The 15465-nt window shown below is 33.7% G+C and overlaps 1 protein-coding gene across 1 annotated transcript; it reads right to left on the reverse strand.

Annotated features, from left to right (window-relative positions):
• Positions 1 to 498: 498 nt before the first annotated feature.
• LOC149804929 (uncharacterized) lies at positions 499 to 14551 on the reverse strand. The gene is made up of 4 exons (XM_089935621.1): positions 14254 to 14551; positions 13506 to 13551; positions 5461 to 5604; positions 499 to 1748 (listed from the first exon to the last, which is right to left on the reverse strand). The coding sequence occupies exons 1-4, from the start codon at positions 14278 to 14280 to the stop codon at positions 1639 to 1641; spliced, it is 327 nt and encodes a 108-aa protein (XP_089791747.1). The 5' UTR covers positions 14281 to 14551; the 3' UTR covers positions 499 to 1638.
• Between the last annotated feature and the right edge of the window lie 914 nt (positions 14552 to 15465).

Consider the following 15465-nt stretch of genomic DNA (forward strand, 5'->3'; position numbering starts at 1 on the left):
TGTGGCAGTTTATAGCGATGTCTAGCACTGGGGCATCGTGCCGCAGACATGTAGCATGATGTCCCACCCAGTCACATTATCCTGACACCGGGCCGACCAGTCCTAACACTAACCTCTTAATGCTGAGCGCCAAGCGAGGCAGCTGTTACTACCATTTTTGTAAGTCTTTGGTATGACTCGGCCGGGGATCGAACCCACGAACTCCCGCATCCGAGGCGGACGCTCTATCCACTAGGCCACCGGAGCGTTGCAACGAAATCTGGATACCATTACCATGGTAATGTTAGTTTTAACTGTTTTCGTCCGCCATACCAGAAGACAATTTTGTCTACAATATAAAGTATGTACATGCAAAGTGCAACATGGACTGAGCTTTGGCGATGAACATTCTTCACTGTAATAATCAGTTGTTCGTATTGGCGATTTGGTTATGTTAGTGTGACGTCGTTCTTCCTATCAAAGTGTAACCAGGCATGAAAACGTGTCAAGGTAGTTGATAGTTGAGCAAACACTAGTACACTGCATGTCACTAAAAACAAATTTAACCAATTAATCAATGAAAATACTTTAAAAAATGTTTGTTGATTTCTTAGCAAAGTGAAATGTAAACAACTTCGTTTGGAAACAAATTCGTGACAATCTCTTCATGTTTGGTCGTGAAATCTCGGTCAGAAGGGGATGGTATGCTCATACAGCTAAAATGCACCTCAGGTCAACACGCATAACTTTATCAAGCTTACTTGTACTATGTATAGTGTCCAGTATCTTGGCATTAGCCAATCAGCGATCAGATTAGTCATGACATTAAATGTTAAGTTCACGGTATTATTCACACCAAAATCGAAGGAAATATTCACCTAAATTCATCATTGGGCTTTATTGGCAAAAATAAATAAAAGGACACCAAATTTTCATAATAGGCCTTAGGGGTCTTATTAAATTATTACTCATATCAGTACAATTCAGATTTGAAATTGCCTTTTCTCCAGGACCTTCAGGCTAAACATTACAGCTTTTCATAATAAAGTCGATACCAAAATCATTGCACCATCCAATATCGGTTGTTCCCTGCCGGCTTTTCGATATCTTGATTCTTATAGATCGCCCAACACGGCTAAGTTGGTCGTCAAGATTACTTGATATAGTCTGTCAAGAACTTGCTCCACAATCGCCATTATTTAAAGAAAATTTGTTTATTTGTTAGTTACAAATAACAAATACGTAAATAAATAAATAATCATTGCACTTTGTTTTAACTCCATAAATACTTTCCTATCCATGATATGTACTAATAATGAACGAATCCTTAAACCACACATACACGCATGCACATAAGGAACATACGATTCGTGGACACTTGTTGACGCTTACGCTCTTCAAACGCATTCTTGCCGTTTTCGTCTATTTTGAGTTAGCCAACGAAAAATTATCTATAGCCCAGGTCCGTCGTTGAAGTTGGCTACGGCTAAATATGTAATTCACGTTTTACTGTTTTGTCATATTTTTTAAAAGGTCTCACAATATCTCAGAACTGTGCGAGACATAGAGTCCCATTAATTACTTGTTCTCTACAGGTATGACTTTTTCACAAATGTAATTATTAATCATCACAGTTAGACATCGAAATGTTAAGTTTCTTTATTTTCTTAGGCCTTGGTTCACTCTCCGCCTTTCTGGGATTTTTTGCGGTCCTTCTTTTCTACGTATCACCGCAACGAGGAGTTCCTCAAATGTCACTTTTCCATCTCCTGAAAAGATTAATTAAACAACAGCCATTATTTTTTGAGAGAAGCGTGGAGAAGAATTTTTGTTTTTGTTTGCTAGCTTTATTTTTATGTCCATTTTTGTTGGAAAGTAAGTTTCACCTTTTGCATGGTGTGAACATATTTTTGAGCAGATCTGCGATCAAATTGTCCAAAATGTTCTATAATATCAATTTAATTATTTTTATTGTTAATGAAGAACACACTAAATATTTCATCTCTCGATATCGATCGATCGAGACTATATTTTCGAGTTTGTATTCAAGTTTATGAAGGGGCATTTGTATAATTATCTCACTGGATCTAGATGCATTGCTAGCATAGAAAGTTGATCGGGACAGCTAAATAGCTGTATCATCTCGACAGTGAATGTGATATCGGCGGATATTGCGAGATGAGAAACGTTCAAGGCGATCAGCTAATGTAACATGCTCATGATATCATTTACATATCTATTAGTCAACGTACTACAATGAGTATGCTTTTAATATATATTGTACCTTTAAAGAATAGTTTGTACTAATAAACTTTTCGGATAAGCGAGTTTTATGTATTTTCATTGGTAAGTCACTTGACACCAGTACAAGGTTTATTTCATCATACTTTTGTTTGTCCCTGGCATTCATAGTTAAAAGCATGCAGTCACTATCCAAAGATATATATATATATATATATATATATATATATATATATATATATATATATATATATATATATATATATATATATATATATGTACACACATAGATAGATAGATAGATAGATAGATAGATAGATTGATAGGTAGGTAGGTAGGCAGGCAGGCAGGCAGAGAGAGAGAGAGAGAGAGAGAGAGAGAGATCAATTTATCAAAATCTGTTCTGTTTCTTAGAACTTGTTTTAGAAGGCAACGTGTTTTAATTATGCCTCATCGTCTTTAGATGTAACTGATTAAAGATAGGTAGGGATCCTATTTTAATTAGAGTCTAAGATGGAAAATGAAGCTTAAACGGAATGTTGTAGAAGAGCCATGAGGTGTTCCGATTGGTAACATCAGATTTGATGGAAAATGATTACTTATATATGTGTATCACTTGAAGTTATAATAAAATAAAAGGGTAGATTGAAGTTTAGCAGACAAATGCGAAATCTAGGCAGGAATATTATAACTCTTAAGGCTAAGACTTTGTGTGAATTAATACAAAAAGAAAAACGACAGCAAAACACAAAACCAAAACAAGAAAAAAAACAATATAAACCAAAACCACCCCCCCACCCCACCCCCCCAAAAAAACAGCACAACAAAACAAAACAACACAAACAAAACATTGGAAACTTAACTTATAACTGGCTGTGAAATGAAATAGCTATCAAATCGACAGTTTTAAATCTGAATGAGTCAGTGTTTCTGCATGTTGTCCGTTCCAAGTGAAAATTAGCGTGAATACAATTCGCTGTTTTTGAGCCGATAGTTTTAGAGATGACTCGTAGATAAGACATATTTAAGAAAAACAAAGATATATAAATGCATTGTATTCGACTAATATATTCAGTACATGAAAGCTTATAAAAAATTTAGCATCCAAATGGATTATTGCATTATTTTCTTGCAAAATTTTAAAGGTGGATTCAGTTTGGGGCTTGTACGTCTTATGAAACCATTAGGATCGACGCGAATACGATAGCTTCGACGCCAATATTTTTTTCCAGGTATCTTCAAATTAAACATGACAAATGCATTAGTTTTGACACGAGCATCTGCTTTAATATACGTTTGGAAGAAGCGTAAATTTGCAACTGAGTATGATTTTCATGAAGATAGATATAAATTCCATTTTTGTATTAAAACTTATGTCAACCAGCTTTGTATAAAACACGGGTTTCATGAAATACTTAACCTGTACTTTCCATGTGCTAAGGTTTCTAGATTATCAAAGTTGAATAAATGCTCAAAAGTTGAAATGTATTATAAAAAGGCAGTGTCATTAAGCATTCTTTCAAATTCATGAGGTCAAAGCATTTTGACAGTAATTTAAATTAGAACTAAGCGATAACCGTACAAATTGCAGGCTTTCGACAAATTAAGCCACCCTACAAGAACACTTCACTGCGAAGTCATAGATTTTACTCTTTGTTTCATATTACCTGGAGAATTTGAGCCCAAGCTCGAGTTTCGTGGCACAGTGGTCTGTCAATACGGGGCACGGGGAAGTTTTCTCAACGAACTATTTTCTCTCATTATAGAAAAATTCCCTAAACATTCGTACGAAGATGGCCGGAAACGGAATGCTGATTATAGTGACGGTAACCACGCTTAATTATTAGCATAGTAATGAATATAAAATTAAAGACTTTTGTGTTGACCTTTCCTTAATGTGAATTCATGTTAATCCTCTAGTGAATACTGTAAAGTAATGAAAAATGGTTGAAAAGCGCTAAAGTTATGATTATTTCAATTTGAATATGATACATGGGGATGGTTGGCTATGTAACAGACATTAAGTCAATTAACCCATCAAGCTTTCAGAGCGCATGCAAACCACGTGATGATAAATGAAGGTGTACATCTAGCTTTGTAATGAGTTCGTTCTTGTGTAGAAGAGTAAAATGCATAATCACAATCACATGGCGGCCTCTTTCGGTCCATCATTACTGTCACTTGTTTGTGCAATATCGGTAAAAAAAGACGAATCCAATTACGCAACCATGCCAAATTTGCATACCATATATACTGTTCGTCTGTGCAGTTTGTAAGGAGTGATCAGTAGAATAAAATACAGATACTGATATGGCGGTCGATTATGCTACGGCAGATCATGATCTATGTTGTTTACAGTTGAACTCGACTAATAAACGAGTATATACGGTATACGTATATCCACAAAATAGTTTCACATCCGAGTCCTGACCTCGGCGTCAAAATTTGGTCAAATACAAGATTGGTCCACAAGTTGAATTTTTTTTTAAAATCACTTCTTTATTACCAAAAGTAAACTTGCCAATATCATTACACAACATATCTGAAACAAATTTAATATAAGAAGTGTATTTTCTCAGGGACTTATTCAAACGCAGAAATAGGGAAACTTCTGATCAATACTCGCATTGCCCAGGGAGATAACGTGTACCAACGGAATCTAGCGAGATTTAGCGAGAGTGAAAACTAAGAAGTGGACCGAGATTACGGAGGGCTTATACTGAACTTTCTAAGATGAATATCATTTCAATACGCATCAGTTATTGTCCCTTTTGAAAGTTTCTAAAGGAATCATCATTTTATTTTCTTTGTAAGGAGAATTAGTTTGGGGTTGAAACTGGTCAATTAAAAAAGGCTTTAAATTTTGAAGGCAGATCTCTGGCCAGATATAATAAATATCTTTATATTTTTGTTTATAACATGTTATTAGACATAATTAATTGCAGGGAAATTAACAGATAAGATTTAGTTTATTAGCTGAACATTTGAAAATGATAAGCCGTGTAAAATGTATGTCACAGAGTTTGAAGTGTAAACAGTTTACCGAGAGAAGTTACACGGTGTGCTTTCTCACATGGCTTCAGTCTTTCCAGCAGGAGCTATAGCGAAAGCGGTCTAATACAAAATATGTGACAGTTTCCAATCACTGCGTGCGTATAAGTCCCCGATTTTAATGAGTCGTGATACTTGTTATGCTATATAGTTAATTAAAAAAAGTCGTAATTGACTAAAATCCTGTACCTGTTGCATCGTATTCTTTACACAAATCATCCAGTTCCTCTTCGGTAGGTGCTTGACCCATCCTTTTGATGGCATCTGCAAAGTCCTCTCTTGTGATGTATCCCTTCCCAGCTGGGTCAAAAAATTGATAGGATTCCTTGTATGCTTCAAAAGCGAAAGATGTCAACATGAAGCCCACATTTTCTTTTCTAATGAAGATCTCCGACGTTTACTAAAAGCTCAGTTGTTAGAAGTTACAGTTCCTCTAAAGCGAAAGTTCTTCAAATTTACAATGAAGACAGAGTTGAAAGTTTGAAGCAATGGTCTTCAGAACGTATGGAAGCACACCTTGTCAAGGTTTCAAGTAAATCCCAGATTCAGTTTTGAAAGTCCTTTAGTTTTTGTCAGAACATAATCTTTAGAAGTCTCGAAAATGCAAAAGAATATAGTTTGTATTTCAATATATTTATTCAAGTTATGATAACTGATGTCTAGTGACCTTGGACATGGTTTCTAGTGTTGGAATCCGTATATTTGCAGCAGAAGAGCGTGTATACGAGATTCGGCATTGTAGTTACAACATATTTTAGCATAGCATAACGGTGAACTGATTTTCTTTAAGAACGGAGTCTCATGTCCAAATATCACAACAATTTGCTTATATCTAAAAAAGTCTATTCTGCAGTACATGTACTATTATGTGATTTGAAGAATGAGTAGGTGAGCTCAGTCTGTGAAATAGGTGTATATCTGTGATATTAGCTTGCTTTCTTCCATAGAATTCTTTGACACAAACAGGTCTCGTTTTCAGCACTAATTAATCTAATTTCGCATATGAAATCTTTTCATCTTCAAAATCAAGCAAAAGCCTCCTCCAGTTGACGACGTATACAGTTCTTTGCATATGACACTCTAGATGATATATATTGCGGTTTTACACACATATGTATATGGCACTTGAGATGATATATATTGAAGTTTTACACACACATGCATATGGCATTCTAGATGATATATATTGAAGTTTTACACACACATGCATATGGCACTCTAGATGATATATATTGATGTTTTACACACACATGTATACGACACTCGAGATGATATATATTGAAGTTTTACACACACATGCATATAGCATTCTAGATGATATATATTGAAGTTTTACACACACATGTATATGGCACTCTAGATGATATATATTGGGGTTTTACACACACATGTATACGACACTCGAAATGATATATATTGAAGTTTTACACACACATGCATATGGCATTCTAGATGATATATATTGAGGTTTTACACACACACGCATATAATACGACTATATATTGGAATTTTATTAAAAGATTATTGTCAGAATTTAAAGTAATCTTCCATAATTTTAAATAGAAATAAAGAAATGTTTTAATGTTTGTGATAGAATTGCACTTCTTATTATTTGTGATGCTCTGAAAATTGGATTCTTATCAACTACAAACAAGATAAATGCAATAAACTGATAACGAACAGCACGAAACTAATATCTAGCTAGCATGAGCGCTTCCGACTCTTTAATGAGTCTTTTCCAAAGGGGAATAGAAAACATAGACAAGACAAACAAATAAAACAGAAAGACCGTTATGTTTGCGAAACTTTACACGTATGTTTCTACAGGAATTCAACCTTTTAACTTTATTTTGTTTGAACTAGTTTATTTCAGCTTTTTGCTGATACTGGAAAATAGTTGTCTTGACCTAGAAATTGATGAGCCATAACGACATCTGTTAATTTATGTAAATTTATGTAAGTGCAAATTATATCCCAGATAGTTCATTGTTATAGTAGTCATAGGCTATTAAGCATATTTAGAGAATTATTTTTTAAAAATGTGTCGGCTGCAAAAGATAATTTTATTTGTGCATGTTTGTCTTTTTCTAGTCTTTTTGGTTTAAACAGCTAGGTTTCAATGTATTGAGGCGGCGTATCCAGTAAGATTCCTTTTCTTTCCTATTTTGGGGACTCCAGTTGGGGTTGTGAGCAATTTCAATAAGTGCTATATCAATATGAAATATACGGGATATAATTTGCGCTAACATACTAGTTTCGCACTTTTTAGTCGTCAGTTTATCGCATTTATCTTAACCAATCCCTGACACACGTGATTCCTTGCTGGATCCAGTGCACTTGAAAGGATTGTTATTCGTCATATGATTTGTATTCTTTATATATATATATATATATATATATATATATATATATATATATATATATATATATATATATATATATATATATATATATTAGTACTAGATTGTGTGTCCTATTTTCTCAGTTTGAATCATCCGAGATATCTTCGTTAACATGAACAACGATACATTTCATTTTCACTTCCAATTTTGTCTTCGACTTTCCTGAATTGTTCAAAAGTAAATTATCATGTTTTGACTGGTTGCTCCTTTTTCCTATTCCTGACCGCCGCACCATATACCAGCCTTTCATTATAAGCAGTCAATTTTGAATTTGGTTTTCACACTTTTTTTATGTATCTAGCCATGATTGTCGTAATAGTTTAGTGAATCTAAGTCACACATTTCTCAACCCTGCATCTATGATTGTTGTAACAATACCATAAATAAAGAATTGTGTCGTTGTTTGCAGCATAAAATAGTTGTGAATTTGGGAAGGAAACCATATTGTTTAAAATACCTTTTGCCATTCAATCAGAATACAATCGCGAACCATTTCTGTCGCAAACACCCCGAATCGACTGCATGCGCAAAAATTGAAGGGCGATAGAATATCATGATTGAATATCATATTCAAAAAGTTGCTTTAAAATATACTCCTGTAAATTAAATTACTTAAGAAAATCTACTGACAATTTAACATTATGACAATGAAAACAGATCTCAGATACAAACCCTCATTTCGTCTGGTTTTTGCAAAAGGATAAAAACAAACTGTTCTGAATTCATACCACGGCAATCACTTGAAGATAAATAAGTTTAAATACCCATTATCAGGCGAGATTTGCAAATCAGGCCCTGATTCGCACAATTCTAAAAATATATCCTGGTTAAAAAAACCCATCTATTTCTTAGTCTTTAATGATTAACGTTACACTGAACATAAGAAGATCACCAGGACTTTTCTGGGTTGCTTGCTTGTAGTTGATAAGAATCCAATTTTTGGAGCATCACAAATAATAAGCAGTGCAATTCTTTCTCAAACATTAAAACATTTCTTGTTTTTTATTTAAAATGATGGAAGATTACATTAAATTCTGACAATAATCTTTTGACAAAAATTCCAATATATAGTCAGGAGTATTATATGCATGTGTGTGTAAAACTTCAATATATATCATCTAGAGTACCATAAGCATGTGTGTGTAAAACTTCAATATACATCATCTAGATTGCCATATGCATGTGTGTGTAAAACTTCAATATATATAATCTAGAGTGCCATATGCATGTGTGTGTAAAACTTCAATATATATCATCTAGAATGCCATATGCATGTGTGTGTAAAACTTCAATATATATAATCTAGAATGCCATATGCATGTGTGTGTAAAACATCAATATATATCATCTAGAGTGTCTAATGCATGTGTGTGTAAAACTTCAATATATATCATCTAGAGTACCATAAGCATGTGTGCGTAAAACTTCAATATACATCATCTAGATTGCCATATGCATGTGTGTGTAAAACTTCAATATATATAATCTAGAGTGCCATATGCATGTGTGTGTAAAACTTCAATATATATCATCTAGAATGCCATATGCATGTGTGTGTAAAACATCAATATATATCATCTAGAGTGTCTAATGCATGTGTGTGTAAAACTTCAATATATATAATCTAGAGTGCCAAATGCATGTGTGTAAAACTTCAATATATATAATCTAGAATGCCATATGCATGTGTGTGTAAAAATCAATATATATCATCTCGAGTGTCATATACATGTGTGTAAAACCTCAATATATATCATCTAGAGTGTCATATGCAAAGAACTGTATAAGTCGTCAACTGGAGGTGGCTTTTGCTTGATTTTGAACATGAAAGGGTTGGATGTTCAGCTCTGCTAGTGTCAGCGTACAAAAGGAAATGATCCAAAGATTGTCATAGTTGCCTTTTCTATCCACTCATGGGAAAAAATTATATTTTTATTAGCACTTTCAAAAAACAATCTCTTTGACGTGCGCAAACTAGATTTTGAAGTCGTCTGAACTTTTGTTGTCTGATTTTATCAATCTTGTTCTATCATTGTTCTCCGACAAATCTTTACGCGGACAGTTATGCATATATTTAATCAGACGATATACTGAAAAAATTGCACCTTTTTACCAGAAAAAATGAGCATACGTGCTTATTGATCGTTGGAGAAAAAAAATGACGGGAGTACTGAGATGCTTTATGTGCACTGAAAGCTCTTTTCGTCTGAAAATGGCAATTTTGAATCAATGAGCACTGAGTTTGCACACTATACGTCCTGTTTTTTAATTTTTCAAATTTTGTAGCTATGCTTATATATCACTGAATTCTTTTAAACCGTTTTTTATTAGCTGTTCTGTCATAAAATCTATTATCACCTGTTTCTTCTCTCTTCTCATTGACATCATAGAACAAAAACAATTTCATGCAATAACACTGAGGTCAATAATCTGTTCTCTCATTTTGCTTCTTCTTGTAGCATTTTAATCCAGTCTTCCATCTCTCCAACCATAAATTCATAAGAATTACACTTATTATTCAAAACATCAACCTTTTGGGCGATTCTCTTAGTCTTTTCATGCGTTTCTATTATCGTTTTCTATTATCGTTTTCTATTATCGTTTCCTTCAGCTCATTTACAAACAGAAACATAATTTTCTCTGTTTCATCTTTTGTTTTCTTAATTTTTTTGTATTTCACACAATTTTGATTCAATATGAACAAGATGTGAAGTTTGTTCACTTGGGAGTGTTGATTGATTCAATGGCTAATTTTGATATATCGCTAATGGAATTATTAGGAAAGGCCGACAAAAATGACCACGTGACATAGGGTGGGAATGTGGATGAGTGTGGAGGTGAGAAAGATTAGAAAGATCTGAAGGAACATAATGTGAAGTAGAATTATTGTATTGTTTAATTGCTGGAGAAACTATTCAATGAAATTTAGGTACCTATGGAAAAGGTGACGAAACAGCTAATGCACCATTACCTATGGAAAACGTAATGACAAAGCTAATACATCATTACCTACGGAAAAGGTAAAAACACAACTGTTTGACCATCACCTATGAAAAAGATAATGACGCTACTAATGAGTAATTACATATGGCAAAGGTAAAGGTACAAATAATGGACCATTACCTATGAAAAAGGCACATGCAACTAACTTAACATTACCCATGGAAAAGGTACAGATAAGTAAAGGACATTATCTATGAAAAAGGTAAAGGCACAATTAATGGACCATTGCAGATGAAAAGGTAAATCCGCAACAAATGAACATTACCTATGAGAAAAGTAAATCCGCAACTAACTGATCATTACCTATGTTAGAGTTGTTGTTGTTGTTTTTTTTTTTTTTTTTTGCTGTTGTAGGGTTTAACGCCATTTTTCAGCACAATATAGGCTATACATGGCGGCCAGTATAAATGGTGGAGGAAGTAGCCGGGAAAACCCCGGAAAGAACCTCTGACCCACGAGAAGCTACTGGCAAGCTCTCTGACATATGGTAGAGGTAAAGCCACAATTAACGGACCATGACGTATGGAAAGGTAAAGACACGGTTAATTGACCATTACCTATAGAAAACGTAAGACACAACTAATGGACCATTGCATATGTAAAAGGTAAAGACATTCAATGCACCATTACCTATGGAAAAGGTAACAACACAACTAATGGACCATTACCTATGGAAAAGGTAAAGACAACTACTGGACCATTAACTATGGAAAAGGTAAAGACACAACTAATGGACCATTACCTATGGAAAAGGTAAAGACAACTACTGGACCATTACCAATGGAAAAGGTAATGACAGAGCCCATGGAAGATAACCCAAGGAAAAGGTAAACCCGCGACTAATGAATCATTACCAATGGAAAAGGTAAACCTATGACTAACGGACAACGACCTATGGAAAAGGTAAAGACAACTAATGGACCATGATTTGTAGAAAAAATAAAAACGCTACTAATGGAACCAAAGTTTTGTAAATCATAATATGCGAATGAGTTTAAAGTTTGGTTCCCAAGCTTCAGCGAAATCTATTACTTATCCACTTTCCCCCCATATCTTGAAAATGTAACCATGGGAAAAAGAAAGTCGTTGGTAAGAGAGGATACAATATATGGTAATTTACAAAACTGATTTTCATCTCAGTCTTACAATAAAGACAGCTTAGGCAAGGAAAGATGAATATATGATACAATTTAAGTCATATTGTCAAGGCCATCATTTCATTGATGTTGATTTTATTTTGTATGTAAATTGTATATTGTCTTCAAGTACTGATTGATTGAACGATTGATAGTATACAAAGGTGTCTTTAAGTTGTACTGATTTTGACTCTCTCTGGTAGGGTCAGTTCATGAAACTGTAGTGGAGCTGAAAACTCAAAACTCAAACATAACCTTTGAGTCACTGAAAGCTCGTTTACATTTTGTATGGTGAAAAAGAAACAAACGTAAAACCACTAAATATTTACTATTATAACTTTGTTCTAATTAAATTTTGCACTGCCAAGACTACTGCCGTTTTATCTTCAGATTGGATTTGTGCTCAAAAAGGTTTGAAAATACGGAATCTCATGAATTTGCTGCTATGACCTCCAACAATATCTCTTTTTTGGTTAGTACCACGATAAGCATTTAAAGTTTCTCCGTGATATGACATAGCATATAATTAATTCGTATAATTCTGACATTATTTCATAAATTTGAAAATATTATGGGACTTTCAAATCTGATAAGATTCAAAACTATTATGAAGTCAGTAAGAGTATCATTTCCTCAGTGAGTTAGTGAGTGAATAAAAGGCAAACAAAGGGGCCCCGCGTGGCCGAGTGGTCTAAATCGCAATCCGTTACAGATCACTGCCATCTCACCTCTGTTTGCGGGGATTCGAGTCTTGGGTTCGGCCAGTGTGGGTATGTGAGAAAGCTTGCCAGTAGCTTCACGAGGGACGGTGGTTCTTTCCGGGGTTTTTCCCGGTTCTTCCTCCACCATTAATACTGGCCGCCATGTATATCCTATCTTGTGCTGAAAAATGGCGTTAAACCCCGCAACAACAACAACAACAAAGGCAAACAAAACAAAGAAGTGAGCGAGTAAGCAAGAATAGAGAGAGCGAATGAATGAAAGTGAGTATTTGGTCGTGTACTGTTTGCAGATGGTGTACATATAAAAATATTGAATACTGAACTCTTTGATGCAAAAGCAAAAACTGGTAAATATGTGGCTAATAAGAGGGGGAACGAGTGTCGAAAGAGGGAAGCCAGCAAGCAAGTAAACTTTCCACTTGCAAGTATGTATGTAATGAAGAAGAAAAGAAGTAGAAAAACAATATAAAGGAAGCAAGTCAAAATGAAACATTTAAGTAGGTACTTATGTTAAGGAATCGGTGCGTAAACACAATTAACTACTAACCAAGCAAATAATTTTAAAAATACATGGAATATAAACAGTAATTGAAGTACAAAATAATCAAACTGATATATTCGAAGCCTCTCTGCTGTCAAATTTTAAAGCATTTTCTTTCTCATTATGATATTTTAAGGAATAATAATAAAACATGAAAGCCTCAAAAGCCTCTTTCTTCAAATATAAATATTCATTTGATACGGTGTTGAATTATACCCGTTCAATAATTTGAACACTAATTTTATATGCTAGATTAGACATCCTGCAATTATAATTTCTTAAAATCAATTATATTTCCTGCTTGACATGACCTAAATATTACCGATACCAAAATAAAAATAATAATTGCAGACCTAGATAGAAATGGTCAAAGGTATCAGGCATTTTGGCTGAAAATCAAGTCGTACAGACGTACAATACAAACAAATACCTTCTAGTTCATTCGCTTGCAACCCTTTGACTATTTTAGAGAATTTCTGCAATGTATAAAAAGTTAACATTTGTAAATATTTAAATAACATATTTATCAATATACATTATTACTCTATGATCAGAACAAAAAAAAAATATTTACCTTTATATTTTGATATTAGCACGTGATAGCAGTCAGAAAGCAATACAGTCGATCATTATTTTTTAAAATATATTGATTTTTAATTGACATAAAATAAGTTGATTTCTCGCAAAATCGCAATGAAATATCAAAACTGCATTAAAATTGTCGAGTTTATTTATAAAAAATATAGAATCTTCAGCTAAAAAGAATTATTAAAAACACTGTTGCTGTGAGATACAACAACCAGGCAAAACATTAAATTGCATACTATTATCTGCAATGTGTTGTCATGTAAATAAATCTATTTTTGATGTCTGGATAAATACAGAAATCCTTGAAAGTTTTGCATTTCCCACAGATACAAGTGACGTACTTGACATACAGTGAGAGATTCATTTCTCTTTGTATATTTTGCGATACTGTATTAGAAAACATCAAATTTTAGAGAAAATTAAAACTGAAGGAAAAATCTCAGCATCAGGTTTAAACATTGGCTCAAAATTATCTGCACGTACACACCCTGAACTCGCATGTCCACTATCAATCTGCTTGTTCATGCCAAGAGATTGCTATACATTTTCTGTATCATCTGAGATATTCTGCATGGAAGTGGAGAACCTACCTTCAGTACAGCTTTATCGGCCATCATTGCGATATCAACGTAGGTAATCCTTTGTGTGATCCATCAGCTTCGTCTAAATAATTTGAAACGTTGCCAACAAATCACGTTTCTAGTGCATTTGAATATTTCGATCTAGTACGTGCTATTAAAACTCTCAAAATCTCTTGAATATTTTAGGTCCTTTTCACATTTTCCATGGCAATATCGAATTTCTGGTACTTCAGTTCTCAACGGTATAATAGAATCATTTGTCATACTCAGCGTCCAGATCTTCAGGCTGAAATGTGCCATCCATCGGTATTTGTCTACCTCTCCCTTGCGATTAGAAAGCACTTTAATTATGGCATCGATCTTGAACGAGATATATTATTTTCAATTCGATGTAAAGAAAGTGACTAACTGAGCAAATTGACACAGCATTGCCCAATCGATTTTTTAATGTCATACAACAATTGTAATCATTTAACTTCAAGCGCAATTTAAAAGTGATTCATCAAATTTGATGAAAGGCAACGCTCTAGGGGGACCATGTCTATCCATATCCAGAATCTAACAAAATGGATAGCAACTATTACCAGAATACTCTCGGGATTACTTTTGCTATTATTGCCTGTATGCGGCACTGGATCGACTTGCATTGTGAATAGGTACGGTGAAGATACAAGCATTGCCATAGGTAACCAAATTTATTGAAACAGAGCATCAATTATTAATTACGCTTGATTTTGGAAGTATCTGAAATAATAGCATGTATACTTTATTATCAACATTACATTTATGCTATCTTTATTGACATTGAGTAAGAAATGCAAGTAATGTACATTTGAAAAGCCAATACAAATGCAACATACGTCTCTTTCTCTCTCTCTCTCCATGTATATACATATATATATATATATATATATATATATATATATATATATATATATATATATATATATATATATATATATATATATATATGTGTGTGTGTGTGTGTGTGTGTGTCTGTGTGTCTGTGTGTGTGAATTACCACGATTCTATTTCCAGAAAGCTGTATTATAGTATTGTAGGATTATATCAGTCAGATAATCAACCGACCACTTAACCTGCAATAGCAAAACGCGAAACATATAAAGGTATGCTTAAGAACTACAAAAGAAAGTTAAAGAAAAGAGATAAAAAGAACGAATAGCTAGTTAAAATGAGAAATATTTTGATGTCATTCATAGT

Source organism: Sinohyriopsis cumingii, chromosome 2 (genome assembly GCF_028554795.1).
Source record: "Sinohyriopsis cumingii isolate HCF-2022 chromosome 2, ASM2855479v2, whole genome shotgun sequence".
NCBI classification, from domain to species: domain Eukaryota; kingdom Metazoa; phylum Mollusca; class Bivalvia; order Unionida; family Unionidae; genus Sinohyriopsis; species Sinohyriopsis cumingii.

Bases quoted from the DNA above. Each gene is read 5' to 3' on its own strand.
- LOC149804929 (XM_089935621.1), bottom strand. From the start codon at position 14,280: ATGATGGCCGATAAAGCTGTACTGAAG. The intron at 13,552-14,253 runs GTAGGTTCTCCA...TATACATTGCAG, and splicing joins CCGATAAAGCTGTACTGAAG to AAATTCTCTAAAATAGTCAA. The intron at 5,605-13,505 runs GTATTTGTTTGT...TCGCTTTTGAAG, and splicing joins GCAAGCGAATGAACTAGAAG to CATACAAGGAATCCTATCAA.